This window comes from Anomaloglossus baeobatrachus, chromosome 10 (assembly GCF_048569485.1).
Source record: "Anomaloglossus baeobatrachus isolate aAnoBae1 chromosome 10, aAnoBae1.hap1, whole genome shotgun sequence".
Lineage (NCBI taxonomy): Eukaryota > Metazoa > Chordata > Amphibia > Anura > Aromobatidae > Anomaloglossus > Anomaloglossus baeobatrachus.
Window position 1 is genome coordinate 170722764 of NC_134362.1, and position 18611 is coordinate 170741374.

General features: G+C 50.2%; 1 protein-coding gene across 7 annotated transcripts in view; it reads left to right on the forward strand.

The window, feature by feature from the left end:
- The window catches only part of C10H16orf46 (chromosome 10 C16orf46 homolog), a 34196-nt gene extending 26918 nt beyond the window's left edge, over window positions 1-7278 (forward strand). For 6 of the 7 annotated variants that reach the window (XM_075325841.1, XM_075325836.1, XM_075325839.1 and 3 more), the window contains exons 2-3: window positions 3156-3362; window positions 6234-7278. In XM_075325841.1, the coding sequence (XP_075181956.1) occupies window positions 3171-3362; window positions 6234-7199 (1158 nt within the window). In that variant the 5' untranslated portion in view covers window positions 3156-3170 and the 3' untranslated portion in view covers window positions 7200-7278. Of the gene's footprint in view, window positions 1-2055; window positions 2079-3155; window positions 3363-6233 lie in introns of those variants that run through there. The other variant, XM_075325840.1, reaches the window with a different exon arrangement.
- The last annotated feature ends 11333 nt before the right edge of the window (window positions 7279-18611 follow it).

An 18611-nucleotide genomic window follows, 5' to 3' on the forward strand; every position in this document is an offset into this window, starting at 1 on the left:
GTACTCATTAATGATTAGCGAGCACTACTATGTACGGATACTCACTAATGATTAGCGAGCACTACTATGTACGGATACTCACTAATGATTAGCGAGCACTAACATGTACGGGTACTCACTAGTGATTAGCGAGCACTACCATGTACGGATACTCACTAATGATTAGCGAGCACTACCATGTATGGGTACTCACTAATGATTAGCGAGCACTACTATGTACGGGTACTCACTAATGATTAGCGAGCACTACCATGTACGGATACTCACTAATGATTAGCGAGCACTACTATGTACGGATACTCACTAATGATTAGCGAGCACTTCCATGTACGGGTACTCATTAATGATTAGCGAGCACTACTATGTACGGATACTCACTAATGATTAGCGAGCACTACTATGTACGGATACTCACTAATGATTAGCGAGCACTACTATGTACGGATACTCACTAATGATAAGTGAGCACTACCATGCATAGGTGCTCAGGTCTCTTAACAAACAGTCAGCTGCTCGGATGGGCACGACTTGAGTACTCAAGTATAATGGAAGTCAATGGAGAACTTGTGCATTTTTCCAAAATTTCAGACCCTATTCTGTGTACTAGTATCAGACCTGATAATCCCCCGCTCTGGGCTAATATCGCCCCCCGGTGCTGTAATCGCACAGTATCCCCATCACTGCTGTCTCCGGAGATGGCACGTGCATGATTTATGGAGGGAGATCTGAGAATCATCGGTGTAAAGTACAAGTCTGTGTCGTGTGTAATTATTTATGGGTGCGCCCGTGTTCGGGTGCCGTCGTATCCTCGCTCTCCAGTTCTGCCGTCCTCGAGACTCATCTAATTAAAACCCATTGATTTGTAAAGTCGTTTTAAAATTTAATTTACCGCATTTGATCGACCTAATTATCTCGTTGCCACTAAAAATACTTTGCACCGTATTAATAACCTTATCACCACCAAGGAGCAAACAAGTCACCGGGCGGGAATTGTTTAATTCTCTGTAACTACATGGACAAATGATTGCAGTGAATGCAAAAAATAAAAAACACTATATATCCGTAAACGTTTCACTATTTGCACCCTCCTAAGCTGCCCTGATCAATCCAAGGGGAGTGTTTCTCATGTAAGTCTACGGAGCTGTTCACGTGTTCGTTTGCAGATCAATTGGTCTGTTAAAAAAAACGATATCACTGTGATGCCACCTTTGTGCCCTCTGTTTTTTACTTTTCAATAGCGGTATAGGTGAAGTTTGGATGTTGTGTTTACTTGCACATGCAGAAAAAGCAGATGTCAGAGAGGTACAAACAGACACACCGACCAAAAATAAATTCCGCATAAGGGTATGTTAACATTGCATTTTTTGGCGAAACGTCAGAGGCTTCATCAGGGCTTCCAGCTGAGGCCCTGAAGAAGCGGCACTGGCGAAACAGAGGCCGGATAAAGCACAAAGTGACTTTTTTTTCCAGGGCGTTAGAAAGATGTCCTGACGAAGATCCTGACCCAAATGCAACGTGAACCCGACCGGAGCAACACACTGATGAACAACCACTAACCCACCCTATATGGGGAGATCTGCTTCCGTGCCTTAACGCTTCATCCATAATCTATAGGACTGCCAGAGCCATTTGGAATAACATCCAGCCATGATTATACTTGGATTTTTTTTTTTTCTTATTCACTATGTTGAACTTTAACTCTTACTTGCCTGATCAATGACCTAATATCATGACACTTTGCCTGTTAGACCCTGCTTATACCATACAGGCCACCATAGCTGACTAATCTTTGGGCCATTACCTGGCACAGTGCTGCAGGGTGCCGAAAGGCTTAAAGAGGTAGCCCATTCCCTAAAATAACCATTTAAATACCGCTGTCCGTATTGACAGCGGCATCTAAGGGGTTAAACTTCCACAGTTGGTGTCAGTGTTGATCATGACCGTTGCAGCAGGGTGTCCGCAATGATACATAACCGACACATGGTGATGATGGTGCTGGCATTGCTCGTTGACATATATGGATGGCGCCGTGCTGGATGTCCCCTCCTACTGCGCTGTAGATATACACCGGATGTCAGGTGGTGATAAAAAAAAATTCTACTCTCCGTAGTCACCTACCATTAGGGATTCACCGGTGGGGGAGACGCCTCTACTCCCACATGAGGTCATTAAAAAGTGCCGGTGCCCCCCTTCTTTGTGGGATGATACGGGAGCTCCAATGGCTGCAGCTGACAAGAGTCACTTTGTGCTTTGTCCGGCCTCTGTTTCGCCAGTGCTGGATTTTTCAGGGCTTCAGACGGAAGCCCTGATGAAGCCTCTGATGTTTCGCCCAAATGCAGATGGCAGCCTCAGGGGAGGTTTGTGGCCCGGTCACGTGTTTGAGACCCCTGCATTATCAGTATAATATGGAGCAAAGTAGGAAGTGTCTCCATTGCTCTTTTTTTGTGTGGCCAATCGGACCTCAAAAAGCAACAACATGTGAATAGTCACTTTAGATTGTAATGAGCCCATGATCCATTTAAAAAATAAACATGTATCAAAAAAGTAGCCCAAAGGTGGGGGCTACATGGGGCTGAAGTATGAACTTACAAGGCTATGGGGTTTTCTTGTTAAAAGTAGCAATGTTTCCAAATCTGGCATGAATTCTTGAAGTTTCTGAAAGTTATTACTAAAGTATTTTGCAGTTAAATATGAGCCCTGTTCTCCATCCCCAATATAGGGGTACGGCCGGCTGCTGGACTGTGGTCTGTGCAGGTCCTGAGCCCGGCTATTGTCCTACATAATAACATTTGCCTTTTTATAAAACATGACATCACGTTATAACATTATTAATGTCCTCCAGCAACGGCAGAGAGTAATAGAGGCTGTAATTCAATAAACCGCGACGTCTGGAACACGATGTGATAAACACATTGATAACCGCTGTCATTTTACACGGGGAGACACCCATTAATCAGAGGAGCCATCTGGCGATACGGGCATCAGGGCAGCGGCTCCGTGCAGAGGAGACCAGGGTTAGGAGCCACGTGACTTGTCTCCAGCCATGGTGGACGCCTACTCACACGTCGTGGATTTTGGCTTCATTTTCCAAATCCCCACTGGTGGTCTTATATGTGATTAGGTCAGATTCCTAATTGTCCACTTCTATTTTCCAGATGTAACGCTAATCGATGGCGGTCCAGGATGGTTCACCACTGGAAACGTTGCAAGAGCAAGAAGAGTTTCCAGAAAAAGTCAGTTCTGTACAGGATGAGAAAAGGGAGAAGGAGCTGACGGAGGCGTTGGTGGAGATCAGCGAGAGGAGTCTGGAGGAGGATCAGAAGTCCATAGACTGGCTGATAGGGACGGGGTGGGAAGAAGCGGTGAGTACATTGCATTCCCCCCCCATTACAGTTTAGATCGGGGGTCTCCTACTCCGCTTGTAGAGTGGAAGGTTGTGAGATCAACCCTGTAATGCGTAACGGTAGGATCATCGGGGAAATGGTCTGTAAGTTATCATGGGTGCTGCTAACGTCTTAACCCCTTCAGCCCCGGGGCACTTTCCGTTTTTGCGTCTTTGTTTTTTGCTCCCCTTCTTCCGAGAGCCGTAACTTTTTTATTTTTCCGTCAATCTTGCCATATGAGGGCTTGTTTTTTGTGGGACAAGTTGTACTTTTAAATGAAACCATAAGTTTTACCATATGGTGTACTGGAAAACAGCAAAAAAAAATTCCAAATGCGGAAAAATTGCAAAAAAAAGTGTGATGGCACAATAGTTTTTGGGATGTTTTATTCACGGTGTTCACTATATGGTAAAACTGATGTGTGGGTGTGATGCCTGAGGTCGGTGCGAGTTTGTAGACACCAAACATGTATAGGTTTACTTGTATCTAAGGGGTTAAAAAAAATTCACAAGTTTGTCCAATAAAAGTGGCGCACGTTTTGCGCCATTTTCCGAAACACGTAGCGTTCTTATTTTTTGGGATCTATGGCTCAGTGATGGCTTATTTTTTGAGTCTCGAGCTGATGTTTCTAACGGTACCATTTTTGCGCAGATGCTATGTTTTGATCGCCTGTTATTGCATTTTGCGTAAAACTTGCGGCGACCAAAAAACGTAATTTTGGCGTTTGGTAAACGGCGTAGTGGCAAAAAAATTCCAATCAGATTAATTGATTTTATATTTTGATAGATCGGGCATTTCTGAACACGGCGATACCAAATATGTGTATATTTATTTATTTTTTAACCCTTTAATTTTCGAAGGGGGGGTGATTTGAACTTTTAGGTTTTTGCTGTTTTTTTTAACATTTTTTTTTTACTTTTTTTTTATTTTACTAGTCCCCCTAGCAATCCAATCGCTCTTATCTATCTGCTGTTCACAGCTATACAGCTGTAAACAGCAGATACAGTCACTTTCTTTTTCCCTCTGCTCCGTGCCGAGGGAAAACGAAAGTGAAACATCATAGCTGCAGGCGTCATCACATGACCCTGTGCTACGATGGCAACCACCGATAGTCACGTGATCACGCACGTGACTTCCGGTGGGGGCGGCGGTAAGTAAAAAACATGGCCGCGCGCATTTAGATCTTGCTGCCAGACTTTGGCAGCAAGATTTAAGGGGTTAATGGCCGTGGGTGGAAGCGATTCCACCCGCGGCTAGCAGGCACACATGTCAGCTGTTGAAAACAGCTGATATGTTTGCCGACCGCCGCCGCCTGCCCGCGGCAGGGGGCGGGGCTTAACGGGACACGCTCCATGACGGATATATCCGTCCATGGTCGTGAAGGGGTTAAAAGCACTGATAGTTATTAGTGATGAGTGAGCACTATTGTGTGGGTACTCGTAACAAGCAACTGGGGTCGTATAATGGAAGTCAATGGGAACTTGGAAAAAATACTCAAGTTCTCCATTGACTTCCATTATACTTAGGTACACGAGTTGAGCCTGTCCATCTGTGAGTTACAAGCACCCGAGCATGGTACTGCCCGCTCATCACTAGTTATAAGTACAGAGCATGGTAGTGCCCACTCATAACTAGTCATTATGAGTACCGAGTACGGTAGTGTGTGCTCATCACTAATGGTTATTACTAAATGGACACAAACATTGCACCTACAGGAGCTTTTATATCATCCCATTCTATAGCTATAGACATTAATATGGAGCTGGTTCTCCCTTTGTAGCTGACAGCTTGCAGTCTTTGCGTTCACTCACACAGTGTGCCTGACTGCGATCTGTCAAAACATCGTATCACACTCGGACCAATGTTAGCCTGTTGGGCCAGTTATGTCAGATTTTTTCCTCTGACCTGGATGGTCTCAGGAAAAATCACAGCCTGTCAGAGTTTGATCTGCTATTCGGATCGTACTCAGCAATGCAAGTCGATATGAGTGGAAATCATCGGACTGCACTTGGATGACATCTGAGTGCAGTCCAATTTCTGCACACTCAGAAGGGAGAAGATTGAGAAGATGGAGAACAGAAATTTCTCCATCTTCTCAGAGGAACAGAGACTCTTAAGCATAATCGGCCAATTCTGTCAGATGAAGAAATATATGGTTGCGTGACCTCCCTCTTCTGAGAAGGATTCCTATATGATCTTTGAGGTGTTTTGGGGTATTTTTGCCCATTCATACAAAACAGCATTTGTGAGGCTCAGACACTGATTTTGGAGTTGAGGTTGGGGCTCTGTGGCCATCATGTTCTTCCAAACCAGACTCTCCTAACCACCGGAAAAGGAAGAGGTTTTCAAAAGTTTGAATAATTCTCCAGACGTCTTTTGGAGTGGACCCGATCCAAAGAGACTCCTTAAAGGAAACGTCTTGTGTACAGATCCTTACTGGCATACATTGGGTGCAGGTTTAAGGAGGAGTGATATGGTCATACTGGCACCACCATTAGTGTGTAGCAAGGCCACGGGGAGCAGGAGCTTCAGCCTCCACCGTAGGTCTTTACGGGAGGATGTAATAAGGACAGTAAAATGCGTTGTGCATAGTCATGTGATAACGGTATTAGGACAAACATTTGTGGTTCTTCTGACGCCAACCTTGATCCCCTCTAGAGCATGATAATTCATAGTTGGCGCTATGACACTTGCCCGTCTGGTTTCCATCTTTTGTGCTGTCCTATAGCTTCTTTAACGTGACGGATGTCATTTGAAGGTCTTAGAAATGTTCAGTCCATGGTGTTTCTCTATGAATGTAATCATAAGAGCTGTAAAATATGTAACGCTTTGTGATTTCTAATTTTCCAGGCTTGTGGCTGGGGTCCTGTTTCCGCAACGGGATGTCTGCACCCTCAGAAGAAACAGAAGAAGCCCAAACCCGGGGAGGCCACGGATTGTATTCTGTGCCTTGACCTGTGCTTTGTACCCGAGAGCAAAGATAAAGCTGCAGAAACTAAATCCGGCACAGTCACCGACCACGAGGAGAAGTCAGCGACCGAGACGAGCGTCGTGGATCACGTCCTGCCCCCCGCAGAGAAAGACTTAGCGTCTGGCTTTACAGGTCACTGCCCTTCTATAGAAAGCTGTAATGACAGAGTATCTTCTGTAGAGGTATCTAGTAGAGAAGCAAGACACAAGGAGAGGAACGTGCAAAGAAGCTCCTCACCGCTCACCGGCAAAGCCTTCCCATTATGTATCAATTGTTATAATACAAAGGAGTCACTAACGTTCAGCGCGCCCTTGTTACTGCCGCCATTGAAAGCTTCACCTGCAAATGGACATGCGGAGCAGATGGCTCGAAGGAAAGAGGTTCTGCTCCAGCAGCTGGAAAAGCTTCCCTCAAAAGGATTTCTGGGTAGCCCCCTGGTCGGACAAGTTCTGCACAACATTGACCTCAGGGTAGAGAGGAAACTTCTTGAAGCCATAAGTAATTTTCCTAAGGAGCAGCAGAGAGCGCCGGAGCAGATATCCTTCGTCACCTCTTGCGTTCCAAAAACACCGGCAAAGGACGTGGAGCGTCTCCAATGGCAAAACTCGTTCTTAGTCCAGAAATCTCTTAGCGTGAATACCAGCAATGTAAAACATGGCACCACCTCTGCTCCGGTGGGCTTCCTCCATACCAGGACAATGCAAAACAAGCGCAACGTGCGCCAAGAAGGAAGACCACTCGGTAGAAGGGCAAAATCAGGCGGGAGCCCCGTCCTCAGTAACCCAATATTACCTGCCCTGACTGTTACCAGGGTGGAGATACCGGTCAAAGTCAAAATGTGCTAAAACTACTACTAACGTTACACAGCATCTCTGTAATGAGCTACCTCCACACCCCATTCATCCTTTTGCCAATAAACCCCACGGAAAACATTATAGAGTGTTCAGATTTATTTTAAGGAGTGAATAATTTAATTGATCCGGAATTCAGAGAGGTTCTTCTGATCCAATGCAGAAGTAATATATATCTGCTCATATTCAGTATCTGCAGCAGGAATATCGGCTGCAAATATTGGAGTCTGGCAGGAAAAACAATGCAAAATACACCGTTTTCGAAGCATCTTTATTCCCCCCCCTGCACCGCACCGAAAAACTGCATCAAAATTGCACATACCCTCAGAGCTCAGGTTTATATTAGGGGTGCGCAATGGTTCCAAGGGGCCACAAGATACTGACTGGTGCGGAGAGCCGAAGCAAGAGGGTGACATTAATTATGCTCATTATTAACATATAATTTTAGATTATAATTAAATTGTATCCCTTAATATGGAGCAGAATCATGTATGCTAACATGCCTTATATACAGTATGAGCCCACACACAGGCCTTATACACAGTACGGGGTCCCCCAAAACGTCTACAAAAGCCTAAGCAGTACTATGGCTCAAAGAAAGAAAGGGGGTAATTAAAATCACCTCCCCACCCCCGATGGCCCCTTTATATACACAGTGTAAACCTTCCCCCCCCCTCCCATGGCCCCTTTATATACAGTGTAACCCCCCCCCCCCTCCCTCCCATGGCCCCTTTATATACACAGTGTAACCCCCCCTCCCCCCCATGGCCCCTTTATATACAGTGTAACACCCCCCCCTCCCCCGATGGCCCCTTTATATACACCGTGTAAACCCCCCCCTCCCATGGCCCCTTTATATACACAGTGTAAACCCCCCCCCCCCTCCCATGGCCCCTTTATATACACAGTGTAAACCCCCCCCCCTCCCATGGCCCCTTTATATACACAGTGTAAACCCCCCCCCCTCCCATGGCCCCTTTATATACACAGTATAAACCTCCCCCCCCCCTCCAATGGCCCCATTATATACACAGTGTAAACTCCCCCCCCATTGGCCCCATTATATACACAGTGTAAACCTCCCCCCCCCCCCCCATGGCCCCTTTATATACACCATGTAAACCCCTCCCCCCTCCCATGGCCCCTTTATATACACCATGTAAACCCCCCCCCCCTCCCATGGCCCCATTATATACACAGTGTAAACCTCCCCCCCATTGGCCCCATTATATACACAGTGTAAACCTCCCCCCCCCCCCCATGGCCCCTTTATATACACCATGTAAACCCCCCCCTCCCATGGCCCCATTATATACACAGTGTAACCCCCCCTATTGGCCCCATTATATACACAGTGTAAACTCCCCCCCCCCCCATGGCCCCTTTATATACACCGTGTAAACCCCCCCCTCCCATGGCCCCTTTATATACACAGTGTAACCCCCCCCTCCCATGGCCCCTTTATATACACAGTATAAACCTCCCCCCCCCCCCTCCCATGGCCCCATTATATACACAGTATAAACCTCCCCCCCCCCCTCCCATGGCCCCATTATATACACAGTATAACCCCCCCCCCTCCCATGGCCCCATTATATACACAGTGTAAACCTCCCCCCATGGCCCCATTATATACACAGTGTAACCCCCCCCCCTCCCATGGCCCCTTTATATACACAGTAGAAACCCCCCCCCCCATGGCCCCATTATATACACAGTGTAAACCTCCCCCCCCCCATGGCCCCATTATATACACAGTGTAAACCTCCCCCCCCATGGCCCCATTATATACAGTGTAAACCTCCCCCCCCCATGGCCCCATTATATACACAGTGTAACCCCCCCCCATGGCCCCATTATATACACAGTGTAACCCCCCCCATGGCCCCATTATATACACAGTGTAACCCCCCCCCTCCCATGGCCCTTTATATGCAGTGTAAACCCCCCCTCCCTCCCATGGCCCCTTTATATACACAGTGTAGCCCCCCCCCTCCCTCCTCCCTCCCATGGCCCCTTTATATACAGTGTAACCCCCCCACTCCCATGGCCCCTTTATAGACACAATGTAACCCCCTCCCCTCCCATGGCCCCTTAAGGCTATGTGCCCACGCTGCGGATTTACCGCGGATTTTGCCGCGGATTTGCCGAAAATCTGCAGCAGCGGCACTTCCAAGCCATTTCAATGGCATTTTGGAAATGCTGTGTCCATGCTGCGGATTTTTCCGCTGCGGATTTGCCGCGGAAAAATCTGCAGCATGTCAATTGTTTGTTGCTGATTTTGGTGCGGATTTGGGTATAGAATGGGAAAAAAAAAAATCCGCATCAAAATCTGCGGCAAATCTGCGGGTGCGGATTTGCCGCGAAAGTCGCGGATTTTCAGGCAGAAAAGTCCGCAGGTACATTCTACCGTGGACACATAGCCTTATAGACACAGTGTAAACCTCCCCCCCCCTCCCCCATGGCCCCTTTATATACAGTGTAACCCCCCCCCCCATGGCCCCATTATATACACAGTGTAAACCTCCCCCCCCCATGGCCCCTTTATATACAGTGTAACCCCCCCCCCCCTTTATATACAGTGTGCGCGCCACACCTGGCCCCGTAATACATTCTTGATTCATACATAGCCCCTTCATATACATTTGAGCCCCCACATAGAATCTTACATACACGCAAATATCCTGTACACGAAAAAAAACCCTCCACCACATTCTCACCTCGCTCCTGTTCCCCCGGCGCACAGCTTCCGCTGCACTGACGCTCTGCGCAGCACATGCGGTGATTTAATGTCATCTTGTCTGCTGTGCCCCATGCTGATTGGTTGAACAGAGAATCAACAGCATCATTCTCCACCAATGTGTGCATCTTGTGGATACAAATAGCGGTGACATCAGGCGGCAGTGGTGCAGCTCGCGGTCCACCGTTTTCAGCCCTTTCAGTCCTTTGACTGTCTCAGTCTGGACAGGCGCAGTCAAGAGGGCAGAATGTGGCCCACGCTTTGCCCAGCCCTGCTTTAGATTTAAAACGGCGCTTCCACCCCATTCTGACACTTTACATAGGGGCCTAGTGTGCTTGAAAACATAGAAATGGGATATCCTAAATTTCTAGATCCTCTGTCTCCTGCAAGTCTGGTTGCCTTATCTTACAGCATGCTGGGACCCAGATCCAACAACTATTACTCCATGGGAGGGCTAGATTTGGCTGAAATATATCTTGAAGAAAAGGGTATATACATCACGTCAGGTTGGCTTACAGGAAGAAAATGAGATTAGGTTTTCCCTGCAGCTGCTCCTTTGCATGGAACGGTAAAGCTGGTGTCACACATAACGACGACGACAACGACGTCGCTGCTACGTCACCATTTTCTGTGACGTTGCAGCGACGTCCCGTCGCTGTCGCTGTGTGTGACATCCAGCAACGACCTGGCCCCTGCTGTGAGGTCGCCGGTCGTTGCTGAATGTCCAGCTTCATTTCTTGGTCGTCACTCTCCCGCTGTGACACACACATCGCTGTGTGTGACAGCGAGAGAGCGACGAAATGAAGCGATCAGGAGCCGGCACTGGCAGCTGCGGTAAGCTGTAACCAGCGTAAACATCGGGTAACCAAGGGAAGACCTTTCCCTGGTTACCCGATGTTTACGCTGGTTACCAGCCTCCGCTCTTGCTGCCAGTGCCGGCTCCTGCACTGTGACATGTGGCTGCAGTACGCATCGGGTAATTAACCCGATGTATACTGTAGCAAGGAGAGCAAGGAGCCAGCGCTAAGCAGTGCGCGCGGCTCCTTGCTCTCTGCACTGTGACATGTAGCTGCAGCACACATCGGGTTAATTAACCCGATGTGTACTGTACCTAGGAGAGCAAGGAGCCAGCGCTAAGCGCGGCTCCCTGCTCTCTGCACATGTAGCACAGCGACGTTATGATCGCTGCTTCTGCTGTGTTTGACAGCTAAGCAGCGATCATAACAGCGACTTACAAGGTCGCTGTTACGTCACCGAAAATGGTGACGTAACAGCGACGTCGTTGTCGCTGTCGCTTAGTGTGACACCAGCTTAAGTCACCACTCACTATATAGTGACCGCCCTATAATCGCTTCCTGATCTGTGCACATACACTGCAGAGCGGGCAGTCAAGGTGTGATTACCATGTAATGTACCACTGTATATTAACCCCTTCAGCCCCAGAGCGTTTTCCGTGTTTGCGTGGTTTTTTTTTTGCTCCCCTTCTTCCGAGAGACATAACTTTTTTAATTTTCAGTCAATATGGTCATATGAGGGCTTGTTTTTTGCGGGACAAGTTGTACTTTTAACTGAAACCATAAGTTTTACCATATGATGTACTGGAAAGAAGGGAATTTTGTTACTTACCGTAAATTCCTTTTCTTCTAGCTCCTATTGGGAGACCCAGACGATTGGGTGTATAGTACTGCCTCCGGAGGCCACACAAAGCATTACACTAAAAAGTGTAAGGCCCCTCCCCTTCTGGCTATACACCCCCCGTGGGATCACGGGCTGATCAGTTTTAGTGCTAAAGCAAGAAGGAGGAAAGCCAATAACTGGTTTAAACAAATTCACTCCGAAGTAACATCGGAGAACTGAAAACCATTCAACATGAACAACATGTGTACCCGAAAACAACCAAAAATCCCGAAGGACAACAGGGCGGGTGCTGGGTCTCCCAATAGGAGCTAGAAGAAAAGGAATTTACGGTAAGTAACAAAATTCCCTTCTTCTTCGGCGCTCCATTGGGAGACCCAGACGATTGGGACGTCCAAAAGCTGTCCCTGGGTGGGTAAAGAAATACCTCATGTTAGAGCTGCGAAGACAGCCTTCCCCTACGGGGAGGCAACTGCCGCCTGCAGGACTCTTCTACCTAGGCTGGCGTCCGCCGAAGCATAGGTATGCACCTGATAATGTTTGGTGAAAGTGTGCAGACTCGACCAGGGAGCTGCCTGGCACACCTGTTGAGCCGTAGCCTGGTGTCGTAATGCCCAGGACGCACCCACGGCTCTGGTAGAATGGGCCTTCAGCCCTGATGGAACCGGAAGCCCAGCAGAACGGAAGGCTTCAAGAATTGGTTCTTTGATCCATCGAGCCAGGGTGGCTTTGGAAGCCTGCGACCCTTTGCGCTTACCAGCGACAAGGACAAAGAGTGCATCCGAGCGGCGCAGGGGCGCCGTGCGGGAAATGTAGATTCTGAGTGCTCTCACTAGATCCAACAAATGTAAATCCTTTTCATACCGATGAACTGCATGCGGATAAAAGGAAGGCAAGGAGATATCCTGATTAAGATGAAAAGAGGATACCACCTTAGGGAGAAACTCCTGAATGGGGCGCAGCACTACCTTGTCCTGGTGGAACACCAGGAAAGGAGCTTTGGATGACAGCGCTGCTAGTTCAGACACTCTCCGAAGAGACGTGACCGCTACCAGAAAGGCCACTTTCTGTGAGAGTCGAGAAAGTGACACGTCCCTCAGAGGCTCGAAGGGCGGCTTCTGGAGAGCAACAAGGACCTTGTTTAGATCCCACGGATCTAACGGCCGCCTGTACGGAGGTACGATATGACAAACCCCCTGCAGGAACGTGCGCACCTGAGAAAGTCGTGCTAGACGCTTCTGAAAAAACACGGATAGTGCCGAGACTTGCCCTTTAAGGGAGCCGAGCGACAAGCCCTTTTCCAACCCAGATTGCAGGAAGGAAAGAACGACAGGTAACGCGAATGGCCAGGGGGATACTCCTTGTGCAGAGCACCAGGATAAGAAAATCTTCCACGTTCTGTGGTAGATCTTAGCAGAAGTGGACTTCCTAGCCTGTCTCATGGTGGCCACGACCCCTTGGGGTAATCCTGAAGACGCTAGGATCCAGGACTCAATGGCCACACAGTCAGGTTCAGGGCCGCAGAATTCCGATGGAAAAACGGCCCTTGGGACACTAAGTCTGGACGGTCTGGTAGTGCCCACGGTTGGCCGACCGTGAGATGCCACAGATCCGGGTACCACGACCTCCTCGGCCAGTCTGGGGCGACGAGTATGACGCGGCCGCAATCGGATCTGATCTTGCGTAACACTCTGGGCAAGAGTGCCAGAGGTGGAAACACATAAGGGAGCCGGAACTGCGACCAATCTTGCACTAAGGCGTCCGCCGCCAGAGCTCTTTGATCGAGAGACCGCGCTATGAAGGTCGGGACCTTGTTGTTGTGCCGAGACGCCATTAGGTCGACGTCCGGCACCCCCCAGCGGCGGCAGATTTCCTGAAACACGTCCGGGTGAAGGGACCATTCCCCTGCGTCCATGCCCTGGCGACTGAGGAAGTCTGCTTCCCAGTTTTCTACGCCCGGGATGTGAACTGCTGATATGGTGGATGCTCTTTCCTCCACCCACATCAGAATCCGCCTGACTTCCTGGAAGGCTTGCCGACTGCGTGTCCCTCCTTGGTGGTTGATGTATGCCACCGCTGTGGAGTTGTCCGACTGAATTCGGATCTGCTTTCCTTCCAGCCACTGCTGGAAGGCTAGTAGGGCAAGATACACTGCCCTGATTTCCAGAACATTGATCTGAAGGGTGGACTCCTGCTGAGTCCACGTCCCTTGAGCCCTGTGGTGGAGAAAAACTGCTCCCCACCCTGACAGACTCGCGTCTGTCGTGACCACTGCCCAGGATGGGGGTAGGAAGGATCTTCCCTGTGATAATGAGGTGGGAAGAAGCCACCATTGCAGAGAGTCCTTGGCCGTCTGAGAAAGGGAGACTTTCCTGTCTAGGGAAGTTGTCTTCCCGTCCCATTGGCGGAGAATGTCCCATTGAAGTGGGCGCAGATGAAACTGCGCGAACGGGACTGCCTCCATTGCTGCCACCATCTTCCCTAGGAAGTGCATGAGGCGCCTTAAGGGGTGCGACTGACCCTGAAGGAGAGACTGCACCCCTGTCTGTAGTGACCGCTGCTTGTCCAGCGGAAGCTTCACTATCGCTGAGAGAGTATGAAACTCCATGCCAAGATACGTTAGTGATTGAGTCGGTGACAGATTTGACTTTGAAAAGTTGATGATCCACCCGAAAGTCTGGAGAGTCTCCAGCGCAACATTCAGGCTGTGTTGGCATGCCTCTTGAGAGGGTGCTTTGACAAGTAGATCGTCTAAGTAAGGGATCACCGAATGTCCCTGAGAATGCAAGACTGCTACCACTGCCGCCATGACCTTGGTGAAAACCCGTGGGGCTGTCGCCAGACCAAATGGCAGAGCTACGAACTGGAGATGGTAGTCTCCTATCACGAAACGTAGAAAACGTTGGTGCTCTGTAGCAATCGGCACGTGGAGATAAGCATCTTTGATGTCTATTGATGCAAGGAAATCTCCTTGAGACATTGAGGCAATGACTGAGCGGAGGGATTCCATCCGGAACCGTCTGGCGTTCACATGCTTGTTGAGCAGCTTTAGGTCCAGAACAGGACGAAACGAGCCGTCCTTTTTTGGAACCACAAAGAGATTGGAGTAAAAACCTTGCCCTTGTTCCTGCCGAGGAACAGGGATCACCACTCCTTCTGCTTTTAGTGAGCACACCGCCTGCAGAAGGGCATCTGCTCGGTCGGGATGTGGGGAGGTTCTGAAGAACCGAGGCGGAGGACGAGAACTGAACTCTATCCTGTACCCGTGAGACAACATGTCTGTTACCCACCGGTCTTTGACCTGTGGCAGCCAAATGTCGCAAAAGCGGGAGAGCCTGCCACCGACCGAGGATGCGGAGGGATGAGGCCGAAAGTCATGAGGCAGCCGCCTTGGAAGCGGTTCCTCCGGTTGCTTTCTTGGGGCGTGAGTGAGCCCGCCAGGAATCTGAGCTCCTTTGCTCCTTCTGAGTCCCTTTGGACGAGGAGAATTGGGTCTTGCCGGAGCCTCGAAAGGACCGAAACCTCGACTGCCACTTCCTCTGTTGAGGTTTGCTTGATCTGGGCTGGGGTAAGGAGGAGTCTTTACCCTTGGATTGTTTAATGATTTCGGCCAATTGTTCACCAAACAGTCTATCTACAGATAGTGGCAAGCTGGTTAAACATTTTTTGGAAGCAGAATCCGCTTTCCATTCCTTTAACCACAAGGCTCTGCGCAAAACCACAGAGTTGGCAGACGCCATTGAGGTACGGCTTGTAGAGTCCAGGACAGCGTTGATAGCGTAAGTCGCAAACGCAGACATTTGCGAGGTTAGGGACGCTACTCGCGGCACTGCTGGACGTATGATAGAGTCCACCTGTGCCAGACCAGCTGAAATAGCTTGGAGTGCCCACACGGCCGCGAATGCTGGAGCAAACGACGCGCCGATAGCTTCATAGACAGACTTTAACCAAAGGTCCATCTGTCTGTCATTGGCATCTTTAAGTGAAGCCCCATCCTCCACTGCAACTATGGATCTAGCCGCAAGCCTGGAGATTGGGGGGTCCACCTTTGGACACTGGGTCCAGCGTTTGACCACGTCAGGGGGAAAGGGATAACGTGTATCCTTAAGACGTTTGGAGAAACGCTTGTCTGGGTAAGCATGGTGTTTCTGGACTGATTCTCTGAAGTCAGCGTGGTCCAGAAAAGTACTCAATTTACGCTTGGGATACCTGAAATGGAACTTCTCCTGCTGTGCAGCTGCCTCCTCTGCAGAAGGGGCAGGGGGAGAAATTTCCAATAGACTATTGATGGCCGCTATAAGGTAATTTACCATGGCGTCACCATCAGGAGTATCCAGATTGAGAGCGGTTTCAGGATTAGACTCCTGATCACCCTCCTCTGTCTCATCATGTAGAGACTCTTCTCGCTGAGACCCTGATCCGCGTGATGACGTGGAGGGTCTCTCCCAGCGAGCTCGCTTAGGCTGCCTGGGACTGTCATCTGAATCAGAGCCGTCAGGCTGAGATGCCTGGGACCCCCTTGAAGCACGGATTAACTCCAACTGAGGGGGACCGGGGAACGTTGCCGCAGCAGTGTCCATGGTCTGAGTAACTGGCCTGGCCTGCAAGGTCTCTAGGATCTTTGTCATAGTGACAGACATCTTGTCAGCAAAAACTGCAAACTCTGTCCCCGTCACCGGGACAGGGTTCACCGGTGACTCTGCCTGGGCCACTACCACCATAGACTCCGGCTGACGAAGTGGCACAGGGACCGAACATTGCACACAATGGGGGTCATTGTAACCTGCCGGTAGATCAGCCCCACAAGCGGCACAAGCAGCGCTTACAGCCTGTGTCTTGGCACCCTTGCGTTTTGCGGATGACATGTTGTCGTCTCCTCAGAGCAAGATAGGGTATACAGCCAAGAAGCGACCGTACAGTGCAATATAAATATATATATATATATATATATATATGGTATAGAGAAAAAAAGGTACACCAAAATAACACTGTGGCACTAGTGGGGCCAGCACTAAAGTGCTGCTTACCGCCCGCTTAACGCGGGTGTGTGGTCGCCAGAAATCCCTTGTCTGGGTCTCCCAGAGCCTGTGTCCGTTCTCCAGCCAGACTGCATGTAGGAATGGCTGCCGGCGTCCTATGGAGAGGGGCGGGCCCTGGGCGTGTGCAGACAAAGAGCGGGAAACCTGCGTCCCACTGTGCTCAGTGAGAGGGCTGGAGCATGTAAATAAGACTCCAGCCCTCGGCGCTGATTAATCGTACAGCGTCTCTCCCTTGCCCTGATTGACAGGGTGGGGGCGGGAACGAAGCGGAGCTAGGCCGCAGAAGCCGGGGACTAAATTTATAAGCGACGCCGTCGTAAAAGCACGGTCGGCGCTAAGTCCCCGGCGCACTACAAGTCGCAGCCGCGCCGCCGCTCCAGGGGCGGCCGGCGCGGCAGTCCCCAACACATAAAGTCACCCAGAAAAACTGCAGTGACTGTAACCCCAGCGCGCAGCGCTACTGTCCCTGGCGCACTAGCACACCCAGCAAGTCTGGAATGTGCGCGGCCTGTTTGGGACACCGAGTACCTGAATGTCGCAGGGCCTTGTCCCTGAACGGTACCCAGCTCCGTATCCAGCAGGTTCCATGGGTCTGTGGATGGAGCCCGGCCTCAGGGCTTGGGGGCCGTTAAGATCCCACTTCCTCAGAGCCCCTCAGGGGGATGGGGAAGGAAAACAGCATGTGGGCTCCAGCCTCCGTACCCGCAATGGGTACCTCAACCTTAACAAACACCGCCGACGTAAAGTGGGGTGAGAAGGGAGCATGCTGGGGGCCCTAGTATGGGCCCTCTTTTCTTCCATCCGACATAGTCAGCAGCTGCTGCTGACTAAACAGTGGAGCTATGCGTGGATGTCTGACCTCCTTCGCACAAAGCAGAAAACTGATCAGCCCGTGATCCCACGGGGGGTGTATAGCCAGAAGGGGAGGGGCCTTACACTTTTTAGTGTAATGCTTTGTGTGGCCTCCGGAGGCAGTGCTATACACCCAATCGTCTGGGTCTCCCAATGGAGCGCCGAAGAAACAGCAAAAAAAAATTCCAAGTGTGGAAAAACTGCAAAAAAAAAAAAAAAAAAAAGTGTGATCACATACCGTATTTTTCGGACCATAAGACGCACTTTTTTCCCCCCAAATGTTGGGGGAAAGTGGGGGGATGCGTCTTTAGCAGCCTGCCGTGACCACGTGGACCCGCTTATTTAATATGCACGCCCATCATCCCTCAGCGCTGAAGCCGGCGCTGGCAGGTGGGCGGGATGCTGGGCGGGGGATAAACAGCCGGCTCGCATGATCACCCCTGGCAACTACGGCCTGGGGTGATCATGTGCGGCTGTATTCACTGCACCCCGTGCATCATCATCAGCAGGGGAGCAGTGAATCAGTGTACAGTACTCACCGCCCCCCTGCAGCATCGCTCGTCCTCCCGTCTGTGTCAGCGGCAGTGCCGCTGATTGGAGCCGTCCCCATTACCCTGCTGGATCGCGATCATCTCCTGTGTTTGTGCCGGCGGCTGAGTGGAGACTAGCGGCGCGCACAGCGATGACGTCATCGCTGTACGCACGTGTCCACACGCAGCTGCCGGGACACTGGCACAGACACAGGAGATGATCGCGATCCAGCAGGGCAATGGGGACGGCTCCAATCAGCGGCGCTGACAGACGGGAGGACGAGCGATGCTGCAGGGAGTGAGGTAAAGTGAGGTGAGTATGAACGTTTATTTTTTTTTTTATGTGCCACAGGATGCGGCCATACACCAGGATGGGGGCATATTATGAGCCGGATGGGGGCACATTATGAGCCGGATGGGGGCACATTATGAGCCGGATGGGGGCACATTATGAGCCGGATGGGGGCACATTATGAGCCGGATGGGGGCACATTATGAGCCGGATGGGGGCATATGCCATGATGGGTTATATAGCAGGATGCGGCCACATGGCAGTATATAGCAGGATGCGGCCATACGGCAGGATTACGGTATATAGCAGGATGACGGA